General features: G+C 36.1%; 2 protein-coding genes across 5 annotated transcripts in view; one reads left to right on the top strand and one right to left on the bottom strand.

Annotated features, from left to right (window-relative positions):
* Positions 1 to 369: 369 nt before the first annotated feature.
* On the bottom strand, positions 370 to 6654 carry stoml2 (stomatin (EPB72)-like 2). The gene is made up of 10 exons (XM_079805170.1): positions 6456 to 6654; positions 5446 to 5598; positions 5267 to 5366; positions 5108 to 5166; positions 4932 to 5033; positions 4707 to 4841; positions 4470 to 4614; positions 2982 to 3061; positions 2667 to 2795; positions 370 to 736 (listed from the first exon to the last, which is right to left on the bottom strand). Exons 1-10 carry the CDS (start codon positions 6498 to 6500, stop codon positions 620 to 622), a joined length of 1065 nt encoding a protein of 354 aa, XP_079661296.1. The 5' UTR covers positions 6501 to 6654; the 3' UTR covers positions 370 to 619.
* Positions 6655 to 9503: 2849 nt separating this feature from the next.
* unc13bb (unc-13 homolog Bb (C. elegans)) overlaps positions 9504 to 20286 on the top strand; it is a 124685-nt gene continuing 113902 nt past the window's right edge. For 2 of the 4 annotated variants that reach the window (XM_079804879.1, XM_079804878.1), the window contains exon 1: positions 9504 to 9742. In XM_079804879.1, the coding sequence (XP_079661005.1) occupies positions 9721 to 9742 (22 nt within the window). In that variant the 5' untranslated portion in view covers positions 9504 to 9720. The remainder of the gene's footprint in view (positions 9743 to 20286) is intronic. The other 2 variants (XM_079804880.1, XM_079804881.1) reach the window with 1 other exon arrangement.

Below are 20286 nucleotides of genomic sequence, written 5' to 3'. Positions count from 1 at the left end.
AAGGGGAAAAATCCAGTCATTTCAACAGGACCCCAACTCCTGAGTGACGCAAAATCTCCACATTGACCAACATAATCCTGCCTGGTTTGAAAGTGACTTCTGTGTGACCCGTGCTTCATACATCGCTACACTATTGACAACAGACAATGGACCTTTTTCACCCATTAAATATTTTGCTAATGTGACATAGGCCTACCCTAACTCTCTAAAAATATATCAGTTTGGAAAAAGCTGTTTACAGTCATACAACATTTACCAATGTTCTATAGTTCTTCAAATCATTCATGTGCATTTAATTTGGATGGCATGAATATTGCTACTTGTTTAATATTTTTATTATTGAAAATATGAATAGCAGAAACCTTTAAATAATGGTGAACAACCTTTAATTTTACAAGAACCGGGTCCGTAATAAACAGAAGAAACAAAACATCCAAAATGTATTATAATAGACAGAAACAAAACATACCACGTACAATAAAATCTTTGTGTAGTTACTCCAGAACACCATAGAGCTTAAGGTAGCCTATTTTATCATAATTTCAATTTTCCCGCATCAGTCCTCTACAACCAAAATCGGTAAGGTATCCGGTCTTTTGTCCGAGAATGGGACTCGAATCTATTTCTGTGCAGTTTCCGTTTCAGACACCGTATTTCCTTCCAAGGTCTCAGGGATCGCGTAGTCTGCTGTGCTCTGAACTTGTGTCTTTGATAAATTCCCATAAATCGCCATGGCCTGAAGACAATAGAGAACAATGAGGTATACATGTAAACTAAAAATTAGGGAATATTATGTGCCATATATACACACACTTGTGGTCAAAAGTTTTTAATAAAGTTTTTATAAGAAGTCTATTCCTGTATTGTCAAATTTAATTACAATTTAAAATAACTGTTTAAATATATTTTAAAATGTAATTTATTTCTGTGCTGGCAAAGCTGAAGTTTCAGCATTATTCCTCCAGTCTTCAGTGTCACATGATCCTTCAGAAATCATTCTAATATGATGATTTGCTGCTCAGTTATCATCAATTATTATTGGTGCTCAATTGTTAATAATGGTGTTTATTATTAGCAATGTTGAAAACCATTTTTGTAACAATGTTTTTGTGGAAACCGAGATGCATTTATTTATAAATGTCTTTACTGTCACTTTTGATCACTTTAATGCATCATTGCTGAATAAAAAGTATTGATTTCTTTTTTTAACTTACCGACTGTATTACGGTTTCCAGAAGAATATTAAGCGGCACAAATGTTTTCAACATTGACAATAATAATCAATGTTTCTTGAGCAGCAAATAAGCATATTAGAATGATTTCTGAAGGATCATGTGACACTGAAGAATGGAATATTGATGCTGAAAACTCATCTTTGATCACAGGAATAAATTACATTTTAAAATATATTTAAATAGAAAACAGGTATTTTAAATGGAAATATTTTCACAATATTACAGCTTTTACTGTATTTTTGGTGAGAAGAATAGACTTCTTTCAAAAACAATGAATCATAATTAGGGTTGGGAATCGTGAGAAATTTTCCGGTTCCGGTTCCGGTTCCGTTTCCGCCTAACGATTCCGGTTCCGATTCCGGTTCCATTAAAAGTATTAAACAAATAGTGGTAAAGGAAAAAGGCACAATACGCAACTCAAACAATCCATTTTGTGTTTATTACTTGCTCTAAAATTTATTTACAGGTTGGCAATGTCAAAAAAGTCCTGTACTGTACATATATTACAGTTTTAATTAAGCCATTCTTGCAACACATTTTTTTTCAAATGAATTTTGTTTCACCTCTGAAATTGTCTTATTACATTTTATCTCTCTGTCTCTGAATAAAACCAAGTTATAAATTATATTTATTAGTTATATTTATTAATTAGTTATATATTAATTTAATAGTAATTCAGTTATTCAGTGAACTTGTAAATAATAAATTGCAATTCAGCATTACAAAGGTAATTGTGCCTAAACGCTCACCTAAACCATGGTGACTCAACGGTTGACAAATATATATATATATATGTCCTTTCACTATAAATCTGGTATAAGCCCTGTGGCACTCTGTGCTGTAGCAAATGTTTTGTCAAATTGCTAGTGCAGCCTTTGCATGTTATTAACTTTTCACGTGTTACATTTTGCTTCATTATCATTCATTCTTTGGAAATGAATCCATACTTGTGACTTTCTCTTCGCCATGCTGGTGGTCAACGAGAAAATATGTGACGCAAAACCGTAAATGTGTAGCGCGAGGGCTTTCAGTGCTGAACTGCGTTTCACTCCTGGAAGCGGCAGGCAACGTAATTAATATTCATGATGAGGTGAGCCAGGGTTGCCAGGTTTTCACAACAAAACCCGCGCAATTGCACAATCGTTTCAACCCGCGGACATGAAACACAGCCCGCGGGAACAGTGGAAAACGGGAAAGCGGGAAAATCACGGAGTTGGCAACACTGGCTGTCACTCGCTATGAAAGGATACGCTTCCAGCGCTTCGCACACACATTGCACCAGAACCGTTTTCGGAACCGAAACTTAGCAATTTCGCGCGGTTCTGGTATTTTTCACAAATCAGTTTCGGTTCTGCATAAGAACCGGTTCTCGGTTCCCAACCCTAATCATAATTCTTCCTAGCTCTTGCCCGGTACAGAATTAAGCCATACCTGAGTGACCATACTGCTGATGTCTCCTGTGTTGGAGGGCAGTAAGATGGTGTTGGACTCTTTGGCCAGGTTGGAGAAAGCAGAGACGTACTGTTCGGCCACACTTAAAGATGCTGCAGCATTTCCATTCTGTACAGATACAGTTATGAGGCATCAAAAAGATGCCTTGATAATGTAAAACAGACTGAACTCCCTTTATTTGTCTCGGGTGTCAGTTAACACACCTGAATGATTGAAGAATTGATTTCACTCAACTGAGATACAGTCATGTTTATAAGTGCGATATGAGTTCTTCATAAGGTGGATGAGATGTACCTGCAGAGTGAGCGCCTCAGACAGCAGCCGGATGGCTTTGGCCTTTGCCTCAGCTTTAGCCAAAACAGCATTTGCTTCACCTGTACAAGAGACCAGTGGGCATAATGAATATTCCATCATTCATTTAATTATGCACACATAATTAATATACATTTGCATAATTTATTTACTTATGAATACATCATAATAATGTTTCTTAAAAAAGAAAAAATTTTGTTTTTATACATGTTGTATTTCTTCCTAATAATGTTTATTTGTTTGTTTATAGTTTAACGTCATGCCAGCTACCCCGGCTATATTCATGGCGAGAAAGAGATTAAAAAAGAACAATTCAAATAGGTTTTTAAATATCATAAAAAATATTTTCATAAGAGTCAACAAAAAAGAAAAAAGGAATTCTAACAGTTCAATCTATCACAGTCCATCAAAATATGCTTCAAAGATAATGGATTCTTCATAATATAATTTTTTTTTTAAAGTTAAAAATGTAAATAATTATTTCACAATTTATTTAAATTTGTTTGCTATTATCTGTTATAAAATTACTTATTATAATAAATAAATGTAACCATGTAAACAAACAATATTTTAATGTTTATTATTAGATTTACCAGTTTATTTTTGTGTTTACTTATATTCACTATTAGTAATAAATATTAAATAAATAGCAATAATATTACAAAAATTAAATCAATTATTATTTGTATTAATAATAAAATAACATTTTAAATTCAACATGAAACGGCATTCCTAACCCCTTTTATTTGCATTCTTTTTATGCATTTGCAAGTGAAACAGGATATTTAAATGTAAAAAACTGACATCTTAAGTCAGTCACAGTTTTATTTTTTAGTATCACTGATATACTATTAGTTAATTATGTTAATATTTAGAATTGTATTTTATTTTTTGTTTTCATTTATTTTAACATACATACACATATACATATATGTGTTTTTACACATATACAGGCAGTGCATAATTATTAGGCACGTTGATTTTCTGATCATATTTTTTTTCCAGGCACATTTGACCAATTCCAAACCACAGTAATCCTAATAACTACTATTGATTTAGTATTTAATAATGTATAAGTGATATATAATTGTTCATGAAGGCTGGAAATGAAAATCACCTTATATTCAGGTGTGCAGAATTATTAGGCATGTTTTCTTTTACAGATAAATGGAGTTTGAAGAATTCATCTTCCAGAATCTGGCAGTACGTTTTGAGAGTTCATTTTAGTCCATCCTGAAGTCCGTTTTGCAGAGATGGACTAAAAATGAACTCCCAAAACGTAGTTATTAGGATTACTGTGGTTTGGAATTGGTCAAATGTGCCTGGAAAAAAAATATGATCAGAAAATCAACGTGCCTAATATTCTGCACTCCCTGTATATATATATATATATATATATATATATATATATATCAGATTTAACTTTAATAGCAACAACAACATTACTCCAAACCAAAGTAAAAAGCCCACCAGCAGCTTTGTTAATCTGTTCGGCCTTCTGTCCCTCAGATGCCAGAATCTGAGACTGTTTGCGACCCTCAGCCACATTGATGGCCGCCTCTCTGTGCCCCTCTGACTCCAGAACAGTTGCTCTCTTTTTCCGCTCGGCTTCAACCTGAACGTGATTCAAATCATATCAGTCATATGATTGAGAGGTGCTCCTTTTAGTCCTTAGATGGGATCAAGTTGAAGAGTAAATCATCATACCTGCATTTGCATAGATTCTTTTACCCGTGGAGGAACGTGAATGTCTTTGATCTCGTATCGAAGACATCGAATCCCCCATTCATCTGATGCCTGGTTTATCGAGTGGACAATATTGGAATTCAGGCATTCTCTTTCCTGTCAAAGGACAAAATTATCCTTAAGCACGCAAACTAATGGTACAAAAAATATTGTGTAAATAATTGACAGATTGTGTGGCATTCATACCCTAAACACTTTGTCCAGGGTCAGTTTTCCCAACTCTGATCTCATGGTGGTCTGTGCCAGCTGGGTGACGGCATATTCTGGGTCCTCCACGCCATAACTGGCCTTCAGACGAGAACAACAGCACATTATGAGAGGAAAGCCTAAAGAAACACTAAATAAAGCAGAAAAGTACCTACCTTAAAAGGATCAAGTATCCTTAGATATAAAACTCCATCTATCTGCAATGTCACATTGTCTGAAAGCAAAACATCATCTCAATAACCCATAAATCATCTTTAAATCATCTCAATAACCCATAAAAGTGGGATTGAAAAAGATGAATGCCTGTGACTTACCAAGGGAAACTGCTGACTGCTCCGGCACATCTATCACGATCTCTTTGAGGCTTTGAACATATCTAACTCGGTCCAAGATTGGAATTAAAAAGTTTAGACCCTGCAGGGAAATAACATGTTTGAAATGGAAATGATTTAAATACATTGAAGCAATTTGTGGAGAACAGATGAGAACTCACTGGTTCCAGAATTCGGTGGAAACGGCCCATCCGCTCCACTACCCAAGCCTCCTGCTGGGGTACGAACAGAACCACAGTGTTCATAGGAAGGCTGGATGCCCATCGCTGCGGAGCACGAGTCCCCCACAACACAGGCACTGTTTGACGTGAATGCTGTTCAGAGAAGAGAGACAGAAAGCAACGAGATATAGTATATGAAAGCACATACACACACACATTATATATATATATATATATATAAATAATATACATAAATGCAAAAATACAGTTAATACATGATTAAGAAAAAAAGGAAAAATGTTTTTAATCTGTTATATTTATTAATAATGTTATAATTAAATAAAAAATAATTAAGCATTAAACAATTATTTTATTTGCATTGGTTTGCTATTTGTTATTATTATATGAATACATTGAATAAAATACATTTATTTATAAAATGATGTATAATAAACAAATACGGTGAAAATAGGATTTTTTTCATATTTGCATAATAAGATAAATAAATGAACACATGATATAAATTAGTGCTAACAAAAGTTGTGTTTACACACACATATACATATACACACACACACACACATACATACACACATACATACGCATACATTATATAAACACAAATCGATTGCTGTCGATCAATTCCGCTGTATTTCTGCAATGGCATATACAATCATTCTGACACCTACACGACTTATTTTGTTTAATAAAAAAAAGTTATTAAACATAACTGAAAACAGCCATAATTCATGGGAGGCTTGAAGTTGAAAGTTCACGTGCACTGTAACGTCTTAAGCCTGATGAAACAAGTATCTGATGTTACAATCACCACGTCTTCAAAGAAAATCATAATACTTGAACATTATTTTGAAAGTAAACGTGCGAACGAACTCGTGTATATCGATTTGATTTCGAAATGAACTTCAATCAATTATATATGTGACCGAATTTAGCTGAAGTGTCAAGCAGTGAAGGGACAGTCCTACAGGACAGCAGTGCACGTGTGTTACCTTTAAAAGGCCGCTCCCTGCCCGACACACCACCGTCCTCAGCATTTTCAGCTTTTACGAAAACAGATGTAGAAGATGTCTATAGCAAATGAATGAACTCTTCCCGAGCTTACACTACAAACGTGACCCTCTTACAGCTGCGGATATCAAAGTTACAACATCACGAGCGTGCGTCAATTACAATCATCCGGATCTGTGTGGGAAACAAATGCTTTTAATATATGGTTCCGTGAATACGTCCGTAATGTATGTAGCTTCTGAACGTTGAGTGTGAAATAATAAATACATATATTATAACATTTGATTGTACACACCAGTACGCTTATAAATGTTTGAACACTGGAAGGGGTTTTCTTCTCATTTTTGTTGTTATTTTTAAATGTGTATTTTCCATTTAAAAAATTTGCCACTAGTTGGCAGTCATATTTTTAATTCAGCTTTTCGAGGATGTTGTGCAGCAAACTTTTACAGCTATGTAATTTATTTTGGGAGCAATGGGGCTTAAATTCTTGTTGGCTAAAAGGTCCCTTGGATGTCATTTTCTTCTAAAACACTACATGACAACATAAACGACTAAACTACTGTAGGCCTACTGCATTTGAAATTGCAAATTAAATTATAATTTGATGTGATGAATGTGCAATGTTTTAACCAACACTAAAACGCTAAAACGAACTAAAATGATTAATAATTGTTTTCGTAAATGAATACTGGAATAAAATAAAATCTAGTCCTGGTTTCACATACAGTGCTCAGATTAAGCCAGGATTGGTCTTTTGTTCAATTAGGATATTTAAATAGCTTTTTATAAATGTGCCTTTGAAAAGAATGACTGTGTGCATCTTGAGACAAAACAATGGCACTCGCATATTTTAAGATATGAGAGTGTAAGTTACTTTCAGTTAAAACAGCTCAAACATGAATTTTAGTCTGGGACTATAGTCTATGAAACCAGGGGATAAAGATTTGATGAAAAACTGAAACGGGAAAAATCTCAACTAAAGTTGAAGTAGCCTACTAAAATCACTAAAACTAAAAAAGAAAAAAAAAGAAAAAAAAGAAAGCTTAATAGAAATATAATAAAAACTAATACAAATTACAAAAGCACACACATGAATTAAAATTAAAATGATAAATATTAAGAATATAAATAATTAATAGAATAGAATATAAATAATACTACTCCAGTCACAATGGAGACTAATAGCTTTAAAATGTAAAGTTATTTTACTAATAACAGAATAATGCAAAAATAAAAGGATGAGATATTATGGACTTTGTCTTTTTCATATAATTTAGGACATCTTTTGCTGAAGATGTGTCCCATCATTCTTTAGCTTTTTACAGAAATTGTGCTACAAAACAACATTAAAAACCCACTAAGTTAAATGATGGATTAAATACAAGCTAAATGTTAGCATTTGGGGAGTCTCATATTTATTATGTAGGTTCCTGCCCTCACATAATTTATTTGTGAAAGAGAAAATGTAATTTAACAAAACAATTATTGAATAAACATTAACATTATGCACTTTTGTTCACATGCAAATTTTGAACAACAGGGTTATTATAGTTAACTAAAACTAAAACTTTAAAACTTAACTAAAGTTAACTGAAACTAAAACCATTACTAGAAATAAAACAAATGTTAACTGAAATAAAATAATAAAATAAAAAACCTAAACTTATTTTATTTCAGCTAGTTGCCAAGGCAATACTTTTCATTTTAATTTAGTTTAACATCCTGTATTAAAATAATAATGAAAAAAGACTATATAGACATATAAAAAACCCTAATAAAATGACAAAAACTAAATTACTAAAACTTGAACTATAGCCTATATAAAAATGAAAACAGAAAATATGAAAAATAAAAACTGATCCAAAATATGAATTAAAAACTATATATCAGTGACAATAAAATAACACTGGAACATAATACAATAATGTATTTTTTTTTTAAAGAAGAAACAATAGAAAAGAGAGAAATGAATCGGGCATAAAATATCATATAAATACTTTGTAGAACTCACAAACTTGAAGTCTTTATAGACTCTCTAATACTTTACAGCCTTGCTTCAGTCAGATTTTTATTAGTTGCATTTGAAGGTGTGAAATGTAATTAAATAAATAAATAAAGCACTTTTCATCATCTTTAGAATATTCAGTGCAGCCCATAAATTGTATTTTATTATATATTTTCCCATAAAAATGTAAGAGGTCTTGTGAACTGAATATTTTCGTTGATAAATTCTGTATTGATTGATTGATGAACACTTTATTCATCCCTTTACACTCTAAAAAAAAAAGGTTCTATATTGCACCAAAAATGGTTCTTGGCTCGTAATCATAGGGGAACCTTTTTTAGTGCTATATAGCACCAATTTTGGTGCTTCAGTGGTTCTTCAGCGGTTCTTCAGAGGTTCTTCAGCGGTTCTTCAGAGGTTCTTCAGCGGTTCTTCACCGGTTCTTTGACTAAGGTGCTATATAGCACCTCTGAAGAACCGCTGAAGAACCACTGAAGCACCAAAATTGGTGCTATATAGCACTAAAAAAGGTTCCCCTATGATTACGAGCCTTTTTTTTAGAGTGTAGGGAAATTCAAACATCCAGTATCTCACACCAAACAGTTACAGACAATGGAATCACACAAAACTTCTATTAAATAGATAACACAGCCACACCAACCTGTTGAAAGAGCTGTACAATAAAGAACAGTAACCTGCATGTTTAAAGAGACACCTTGTCCTAAGAATAAGTCATTAACTCAAATTAAAATACAAAATATTGCACCTGATCCCTAGAAGTCCAATACTCAAATTGTGGTATCTCACGCCACAATATAAAAGTTCAAGGCAAGTTTTCTGAACGTGTTAACTGTCCAGCGTCACACCTGTTCCTTCAGTCGGCGTAGCCAGAAACCACACCCATTATCTCATCCATTGGTCAACAGTCCAGCAAACCCCGCCCTCTGGGTCAGGGGCAAATCTGACGCCATTAAAATCCCTGCAAGCCCCGCCTCTTATTCTGTGAGTTTCTACCTTCCACACATACAATTTGGTCATGGCGATGGGACATTTGAATCAGTACGCGTCACCTGTAGGATAGTGCCGAGTTACTTCGTCGAGCATCCGTGCTTTATCTTCCCTCAGAAGTGCGCTCATGACGAGAAACTAACTTGTGACATCATCCGAAATGTCACCGGACAGCTGAGAATTTAGATTATACTGACAGGATTTAACAAAGAGGAAAAACTTCGGTTGCCATGTCTCTCCTCTGCGTGAGAGGTTAGTGCTGTTTTAAATGTGTTTTCTAACTCAGTTCGTGTATTTACACCTGTCAGTATGAAATCATCAGGTGTTTTGTTCCTTTAAAAGTTCAGAGGCGCGAGCGTTTTTATAAACTATAAGCATCTTATTATTGACTTTCTCTCTAATGTTTGCTGTTTTCATAGAACGCTATACATTTCATTTAAATTAAGTGAGGTTGTCAAGATCAAACTGTCTGAAATATTACATAATTTGAGATTCGCTATAGGTAGGCTATGATAGGTAGGCTATAGCTTGAGTGAAACAGCTGTTTGGCGTCATGGTGTTTACAGTTTTGCAGCCGAAACAATAAATATTGATTTCTTAAACTATTTTAAGATACTAAAAACAACTAATGTTTCCTAATATTATATAAACTTTTTAATATGAAACAATCTCAGCAATTTGGGTTTGGAGTTATTCAGAACAACATTTAAGACAAATATAAACAGTGTGGGAAATAAATAATGCATTTTATTTATTAACAAAAAGATATGATAGTGTATAGTGTATTATAATATTTTAATATAACATCATGATAATATTTATTTTCTTATATATATATATATATATATATATATATATATATATATATATATATATATATATATATATATATATATATATTTATATTAGTATATGTATGTATTTTTGTTAGTATAATAATTTAAGTATTAATATAAGGACATACTAATTAAATGCATAAAATAGTTTCACAGTGAATTAAATGAAATATATTACATTTAAAATAAATATTTAATGTTATAATTTGTATATGTGTACAATATAGAAACAATGAAAATGTATAACATTTATTTTCAAAATATTTACTATATAATATTAATTTAATATTTTAAGTACTATATTTTGTGATTTACATTTTTGTTAATTGAAGACCAAACAATTTACGTTTATATATTACATGATATAATTTGTATTTGTATAAAATATAGGATTTAATACATTTTAATGCTATTTGTTTACAATTTTTAATGCTAAATTGAGTGATTTTTAAGTAGAATTGTTAGTACGCAGTATTTTGTAAATGATGCTCGTTCATCTAGCCCTCTTGAAGGAAAGCAGATCAAAAACATTGGGTGTCATCTGCTCTCATACTCTTTCAGAGATGCACATTCTCCTTTTATCTTTGGTCACCGGCCAGTTGCAGATCAACATCTCCATCATTTCCTCTCTTTCTTTTCTGGGCTCTACCTGCTCCAGTGGCAATGCTTGCTTTGCTGTTTGCTGTCTTTGGTGAAGTGTCTCTGCTTAATGTCCACACAATATAGCTTGAAGGCTGAGTGGGGTGTGGGGGTGGGATGGGATCTGTACACTGATTGCTCATCCACATATAGGAAGAGGTGCAGGCTAATGTGATTTAAACAGTGATTGGGCTGTTGGTCAAAAGAAGACACATGAAACCAACCAAATCAGTCTTTAAAAAAAGAAGCAAATACATTTTACAATGTGATACTCTTTTCTTCCCTATAGAGTGGTGCAGGTATGACGTCAGAACCTGGAAGTCTAATTCGCCGCTGGTTCCTTCAAGAGTACACACACACACACACAATATACATCATCTCATGATCCCTGGATAACTTTTGATTCAATATACGTTCGTGTTGTTTACATTATATGCACTTACATTTGATGCGGCCGGTTTCGACTCATGACCGGGATGTTTAATCGCTGGGACCGCTCCATCGTTCAGTTTCAAACGATCTGCAAATCCAGCGCCGAACTGAGCCTTGTTTATAAAGCATTCGTCACCGAAATACCCAGAACTCTGTTGCTGCTCCGGAAAAACAAACTGCGTACTGTTCCCTTAAAGGTGCACTATGTGTAAATTTTTTTAGTAAAATATCCAAAAACCACTAGGCCAGTGTTTTATATTTTGTTCAGTTGAGTACTTACAATATCCCAAATGTTTCCAACTATTTGTAAATCGTGAGAAATTAAAGCTACACTGTGTAAGTTTTTTAGCTTATTCTTAGCTAAAAACACTTAGTTCTTTCAAAAATATATGTGCTCATTAATGTATATTTACTTCTTTCAAGTAATAAAGTATTCCCGTAAGTTTATAATATGCCATTGAAAATACATACGGGTGAGGGGTTCGAATGCAGGTCGCCATGTTGCCCCTCCATCTTAAAAGTACATTAGCCAAAGAGGGACATACCCGTAAATTCAAGCTTCGCCTTTCGCGTTTTAACACTCGATGGCACCGTGTCGAATGTGGACGAGGTCGAACTGGAAGCCATGTTAATCTTGGACTAAATCGGCCCCCGTAGGAGTTAAAACTAAATCGGAATTGAGAGGAACAGAAACTAATATTCATTGGATGGTCATATACCCTTTTCACCGCTAGATGGGGGGAAATATCACACAGTTTAGCTTTAAGCAAGGAACCGAGACGTGTTAGGGAGTCTCCTGTCGATTGCGTCATATCTGCGTTACCCTCGTTTTCCGGTTTTATTCTGCAGAAACGCTTTACTCGCACTGCAGTGTGAACAAGTGTCATAGCAGCCGCCGAGCGAACGCACAGAGTAATGTCATAACTAGGGCTGCACGATTAACCGGAATCGAACCGCAATTGCGATTTGGGTTATGTGCGATTATGAAAAAATCGCAGCCTTTGCGGTTTTTTATTTTTATTTTATAAAATAAATAAATGCCCAGCGTGTCAGTGAAGAGCGGCTCTGTGATCAGTAAACGCTGCTCCGTCTGAAAGACTGCGAGTTTGAGTCGCTTATTATAATGCTTGAAAAAGCAACACGTGTCAAACATCTTCACAAACTAGCAGTGTGAAGTGTTCATAAACCTGTTGTCCAACAAAATACATTTAATAACATGTTTTAACTCACTTCATATAGTCAGTCGAGCTGATGTGGCTTCTTATCACAGAATGTCAATCAGCACTGCTTTATTATTATAAAATACCCGAGAAGGCTTGAAGAACTCAATAAGATAAAAGTATTATCTTCATGTTTATTATTAATCAGTCAAAGCGTTTCTAACTTCGTTTTATTCAGCCTACAGCGCAAGCTTCACTTTAAGGATTTCCCTTAGGGAAGGGATTTCCTGAAAACAAACATTTACTTCTTCTGAGGCCAATGTGGAGTTTCTGCTCGAGGGCGCCCTCTGGCTTCCAGTATGAATTATACATTTATTTAGAAGTATTTCTTCTTATTTTCTACCCAAAAGTTTGACAATCCATATGTTTTTGAGCATGAGCATGATTTCTGCCTGAGTCCTATCCCGATTCTTTTCCACCGGCTGTGAGGTGAAGACCACATGTCCCAAGATTCTGCGCACGGAAAAAAAAAAGTTTACGAAACTTATTAGAATCCTGAAGGAGTGCATTTGACACAGAAATACTCCGTCATACGTCCAAATCGTTTTTTGAAATTTTGGCCATGTTTAGATAAAGAATCCAACTCTTTAACAGTGTAAATAACTCAGAATGCATGAAATAGCATTAGACGACCCCCCCTTTAATAAATAACTAGATAAGGCAGCTTGGGGTATGAGTGTGTGCAGTGTACACCCCAACAAAACATCAAAGTATTGTCAAGTTATGTTTACCACAGGCTTTATTTTACTCATAAATTGAAAAACCCCATAGGAAAATCTCAATTGGACCAGCGGCGAATTAGACGTCATACCTGCTGGCTGCACCACTCTTTTGAGACGTATGTCTAAGTTAAACGGCTTCTAGAACAAGACAAAGTGTAGGGAGGGACTTGATTTTGTCCATCAGGATTTGGTTGGATGGTTACGGTTTGTTATTGGTCAATCTCAAGGCAGGCTCGCACTACATGACTTTTGGCTGGATTTTGTTGTCGCAGACAGATTTACAAGGTCTGCGACAAAACCCGCGGGTCGTTGACAAATTGGTGCTCGTTGCGGTTGGCGACGTCCGTTAAGTATGAGCAGGTCAGCGATGTGAGCTGAGCAGTCACAGACGCTGCAATACTATCAAACAGGTTTGAAAATATCACCACATGATCTTGTAGTGCGTGCAATGCAATGAAAAGGTGGAACTAATCCAGCCAATCACAGTGCAGATGGTAGAAACGGAAAAATCTTGTAATCACTTGCGTGAATTTTTCACGAGAAAAGTTCTATTTAGTATGAATGTGTGGAGTATGAATGTAATCTGGACTACATTTGCCATGTTGTCAATATCATGTGACCTACAAGTGTCAGTTACGTTGCTTCACTGCCATTCACAAATCCTCTCCCACGGCCTCATGGGATTGTAAAGTGTCCATCGTATGCACACTTCAGAATCTCGCCGAAAGCAGTAGGCCATCCGGGTACTTTTTGCCTACTCTTTTATTATGAGTACTGTGAATTTGGACATACTACTTTTGTTACATACTGTTTTTCACATACTATATAGTAGGGAAGTATGCGATTTCGGATGCAGCCGAGATGTTGTATGCATGGATGAATAATTTATAATACATTCTGAAATATTTCGTAAAAAAAGAACTGTCCATTTTGATATCATGGTGACTTTAAAGGTGAACCTGTGTTGACGCAATTTAAGTTAAATGTAAGTAAAACAGAAAGAATCAGTGGAGACGAGTAGATTTGCATAGATACAAACACTTGCATAAGAAACGCGTTCACTGAGGATCTCCAAACAAGTCAATTATTCAGAGAGACAAAGGAAATGTTTGTGCAGGGACCGTACTGTGATTCAATTCCTTAGTGTGTCTCACATGAGCTTTTTAAGGTTTAAAAATGTCACAACCCTTTTCTCAACTTCTGGTATACTCGGATTTCACAAATTACACCTTTTACTCTCACAAAATGTGTTTGGCTTTGTTGGTGAATCACCAGATCGAAATCTTTCTGCATGTTTTCAATTGAGGTGTAGTTTCCTTATTGCTCTTTCTTGTAAACGTAACTGGAACAAAAGGATTTGAGTATTTGGAAATTGGAGCATAACCCAGTACAGGACATACCAAGTGAACAAATTTTGTCAAGTGAAGTGAACTTTGATATGCCCTTCTCAGTGTAGATAGCAGTGAACACTAGGGAGCTTCTATTGTATTTAGTGCAGGTGGGCGGCCTGAACTGAGCTCAGATTGTTGTATGTAAGAGCTGGTATTAGCTGATTGCATACTAAGAAGTTTACATACCCCTCATGCTAAAAAAAAAAAATGAGCGGGATCATAAAAATGGCATGAATTGCAAAACATCAGAATCTATATAACATGTTTCCCCAAAGACAACGTCTCCCCTGGCTCTTAATGCATATTCTGCAAGGGGTTTGTAAACTTATGAGCAGAACAGTAGACATCACCCAAATATTGTCCTCCGTAATGAATAACCTGTGTTTAGACTAACCTAAGAAGCGTTCTGGCCTTCCTGACTCACCGCCCACCTCTTTCATCAGGATCATGGTTTTGTTTCTTTATTTATTGCTGTTCAGACAAAAGGCCCATCTCCATGGTGATGTCATTACACACACACAAATGAACGATCGCTCCACGCATCCACGTAAGAAGAACACAAAGAGCGCCCGTATGGGGTCACATGGACCTACGCTTGTTAGTGTGACTGGTTCGGTCCAATCACTAGACTTGTTTGTTGTGGCTTTGCAGAATAAGCGAATTGGTGCACGTTTGCAGACATTTATCAGATTGTCTTTATTAGAGTCATATGGGCTGCTGATCTGCTGTGGTCGCCATGTTTAATTAAAGAGATAAAAGAGCTATTGAATTGGCGGCTTTGTACACTTGTGTTGTTGGATTGTGTGTATTTATGAAGCATGCGTGCATGGCTGGGTTTTATATCTCTACTGCATTCACTTACTAACTCACTGTGACCCCCTGATGTGAGAATGCAGGTACCTTATGATGTTGGTGCATTTGAATCATTTATTAAAAGCAGAGAATTCATTTGAATATTGTTGTTCAGCACTTTTGCAGAATGAAATTGTTAGTTCACTTTAAAATGTAAACTACCCCCTTGATTTACTCACCCTCAAGCCATTCTAGGTGTATATGTCTTCTTTCAGATAAACACAATTGGAGTTGTATTAATAAATATCCATACTCTTCCAAGCTTTAAAATGGCAGTGATGGGACCCATGAGTTTGAAGCTCAAAAAAGTGCATCCATCCATCATAAACGTACTCTACATGCCTCCGGTGTTAATAAAGGCCTTCTGATGCAAATCGATGGGTTTTTGTAAGAAAAATATCCTTTTTAGTTTTTTAATTATTACTTCTTTTGTCTTTTAAACGCATTAAAATGTACAAATTCCGTCTTTTCATATTTACATGCAATGCAGGGATTCCCCAATTTTTTGTCAGTTTTATTTACTTGAAATACAGAGATTAAGTTAATAAATTAGGTACATTTTGTAATTAAGGTGATAATAAAAATAACAATAGTAATAAATAGAATTAAGTTTACGGCTCTCTGATGTTGGTTATTGGTCACATGACATGCAGGTAAGCATGCACTTTTAGTAAGCCTTTTATTTTATTTTGATTTGTTTTTATTTTTTATTTTAAATTTAATGAATAGCTTTTCATTAAACTCCCGGACCCCCTGCAGTTCCTTCATGAACCCCAGTTTGGGAAACTCTGACGTAAAGAAAACGTAATGCACTTCATGTTTGTCTTCCATAAAAAATAGAATATATTTTCTTTCTCTTAGTATTTTTTTTTAAATATCAATATGGTACAAGATTATCTATGGAAGCTTACGCCACAGAATAAAAAAAATATAAAAATTTGCATTTGTGTGATATAAAGTCGCAATTGCAAGTTATAGAGTCAGAATTGCGAGAGAACTTTATTTTTTGCAATTGTGAATTTATATCTCGTAATTCTGACTTTATAACTCTAAATTGCGAGATAAAGTTGCAATTATCTTTTAAAACGTTTTATTCTGTGGTGGAAACAAGCTTCCATTATTATGCTATTCAAATCAATGTGGAAAACGAGTTAGGTCAAAAGTCATCTGAAAGTAATCAAAAAGTAGTCAGATTATATTGCTTTAAATGTGTGATAATGGGTTGCGCTACTAACAAGGAAAATTCTGAGGAAAAAAGTCAAAATTGTGACGAAAAAAAGATTAATTGTAAAATAAGTTATTACCAGCCCCATAATTAATCATAAAAGGGTAATTTCTATGATATTTTCCTTAATTTCTTTAAATCAGGTAAACTTTTGCTGCTAATGCTCATTAAAACCCAGCAAACAAAAAAAAAAGGTTTAAATTTAAATGTCAGAAGGACCCTTCCTCGGGTGAGCAAAATTAAATATTTCAAATATTATAATTTAACTCTTTAATTTGCTCGTTGTGCTCCAAAGGTATAGCGAGTGAGCGTGTGTCTGACGGTGAGTCCGCGCACTGAAATGAGTGGGGGGTTTGTAAATGTAATCCTCTGGCCATCTGTTGCTCTCTCCGTCCAGTCATCCAGCATCCTCCTCGCTAACTGCAGGGTCGAAAGTAAACCATACACAGCAGCAGCAACAGTATGACACACCGATTCCACTTCCTGCTTTATACACTGTATTTCTTGCTTTCCTCCAGTGTTTGCCTGGTCACTTTACAGAGATTGAGAAGCTGCAGAAATGATTGTCACATGATTTGTAGCTGATGTTTTAAGTCATTATTTTTAGTAAATTCTCAGTAAATAATATTTCAGCAATTGTATGTAGATCTCATTTGCTGTCATTAGTAAGTATTATTTTTAAATCTCTATTTATATCAGGAATTTGCCACCCTGTTCTCTAGATATCGGCTATTGAAAACCACATATTGGCTGACCACAACTGTTAGGTTCACCTTTTTGCTGTTTTACATTAAATGTAAAATTTTTGTCCAGCTGAAAGGAGAAAAGATTCAGGAAATCATGGGGCTGAGAGGGGCTGAAGTCCTGTGAAATGCGTTTTTATTTTTTTCCCCCAAATTCCTAACACTAACTCTGCCCACCATTGTGCAGTTGAGCCAAACAGAATTACAAAAGAAATCCTGCTGGCAAGAGAATCAGCGGTGTGGAGAGTAAAGGCCCGTTCTCTTGGTTATTTTGGTTCAGACCAAAAAAATTAAATGATAAATTTTTTCCTGGTTCACTGTTGGCGCTCACACTGTCATTTTTAAAGGCCCACTGAAGTGCCTTGAAACATGCAGCATTATTCAATGTGTTGATGTAATTTCCCCTGAAACAGGAAGACAGGGCAGGACATGTCAAACTGTTCCTCCCCTTTTTAAAATGGCCAACAATGCTTCTTTTTAATATCATAGCTCAACCAGAGCCACTGTCCTCGGTAAAGCCAATTTCCACTTAATCTCTTAACCGTTTCTCCTCCTAATCTCCTCCATATCACTTTAAAATATAGCATTCTGTGCAGAATTCAAATGGGTCCGATACGTTTTCTGGTGATCCGCTGTATTCCTCTCTGTGCTGTCGCGTGTCTCTGGACCTGAGCAGACTGTGTGCGGTTCACATGATGCTAACATGAAACTAGACTTCATTCGAAAGTCTATTTACACTGTCTGAATCCTTCCCCATCCCCTAAATAGTGTGCCATTCACCTTGTAGAAAATGGTAAATGTGTGAACAAGTGACTGATTTTAGCCACAGCTTCAGCGTCTATTTTTGATTTCATGGTGACTTTATGGTGCGTTCCATTATGGTCAACGATCCGACTCGGCCCTCGGATATGACGTCACTTCCACACTTCAAGCGTTCTGGTATGTTTTGCGCGTCCGAGTCGGAGAAAAACATGGACGGCGCCTCGTCATGCAGTGCGCGCTCCACACTCCGCACACACACTTGGTTATGCGCCTAATAATAGCTAACAATAATCTAGGTTAACGTTATCAAATCAAATCATGCATTTTCTAACGTTACCTACCGCGAGTCAGCGCTGCGCCAGTTTGAAAAAGGCGGGTACAGGACCCTTTTTAATGAACGTTTGTTGTAGGTCTACTAGGCATAGAGATATCTGAACATCTTTGCCAAATGAACATTTAAACAACTAAATCGGTCCAAAAACAATGAAAACAATTCATACTTACAAGTCACACAGGTCGCAGCCATCTTGTATTCCGATTCGGAATTCTTGCTCGGTGTCCTCACGGTTGTCCAAACTTCCGAGCGGCAAAATCCGAGGAAAGGGGGCGTGTTGGTGCGTGTTGCTAGGTAACGTCTGTCTTCCTAGTCGGAGCTCCGACACGGATAAATAATAGAACGCAGCATTAGACCGAACCTAAAGAACCTTTAAAAAAAAAAAAGTATTTTGCAACAGAACTTATAATGCTGTGTCCTGGGCTGAATGCACTCGTTGTATGTGCGTACGTATGATGGTATTTTTCCTGATAACTTATGAAGAGCCTATAAAATGTGTACATGAGATGCACCCAAACAAATGCACCCAAATGTTTCTGACATCTGTACTGAACAAATGAGCAATGTAGCTCCTGTGATGAGAAAAAAACATGCTTCAGCATTCTGTCCTTTTTAGGGTCTTAATCTCTTGTACCCCTTTTCCACCAAGGCAGTGCTAGAGCTAGATCGGAGCCAGAGCCTAGTTTCAAATCGGTTCTTTGTGTTTCCACACCCAAAGCTCCAGCTCCGAGCCAGGAAAAGTGGTTCTTAAGTAGCACCAAAACATTGCTGGGCTAGAACAGGGCTAGAAGTAAGAACCGATTACGTCAGGCGCTGGGGGCGGGGTCAACAAGACGAACACAAACTTGAGATCCGCCATTGTTGAAATAGCAGCTAATGGAGCTAACAGCTGCTGCTCGTTTGTAATCTCCGTCTATACAAATTACGGCAAACTGCATGAATGCGTTGGATTCGCTGTGTTTTGATGCCGATGTAGGATCGTTAAGCCATGTGAATCAATAGTAACGCTACGTTTGCATTGTTGATGGAAGGCTTGTTCGCAGCGGTGCTGTGCAGAGACCGATCGCCATATGACAACGAGTCCAGCGAGAGCATACGACTCCTTATGCTTTTGATTCATTCATGCATTTTTTTTTATATCATACGTGGATCGGTCTGCTCAGCGCCGATGCATCTCGAACAAGCCTGGTGTGTTTGTGTTTCCCGCTGCCCAGGGTTGCCAGGTTTTCACAACAAAACCCGCCCAATTGCTACTCAAAACAAGCCTAATCGCGTTTCAGGGGGGCTTCCCCGGTAAAAATCACATTTGGGGGTAAAATATGTGTTTTTTTTGGCATGGTTACGTACTAAAATTCGCATTCCCGGGGCTAAATATCACATAATTGGGGTCACTTCAACCCGCGGACATGAAAAACAGCCCGCGGCAACAGTGATGAAGTAGCCCAATTCCTCGGGAAAACCCCGGACTTGGCAACACTGCGCTGCCTCGCTAGCTGCTGAGAAAGATGAGACGTGACGTAAGACATGGCTCTGTTGTGGCTCTCAGCATGTGGAAAAGCAAACGGTTCTTAGAAGGCTCCTCAGTCGAACCAACTATGAACTGGGACTAGCTCTGGCTCTGAACTTGCTCTAGCACTGCC

The sequence above is a fragment of the Gobio gobio genome (genome assembly GCF_949357685.1).
Source record: "Gobio gobio genome assembly, chromosome: 22".
NCBI classification, from domain to species: domain Eukaryota; kingdom Metazoa; phylum Chordata; class Actinopteri; order Cypriniformes; family Gobionidae; genus Gobio; species Gobio gobio.
This window is presented reverse-complemented; position numbering and strand designations above follow the sequence as displayed.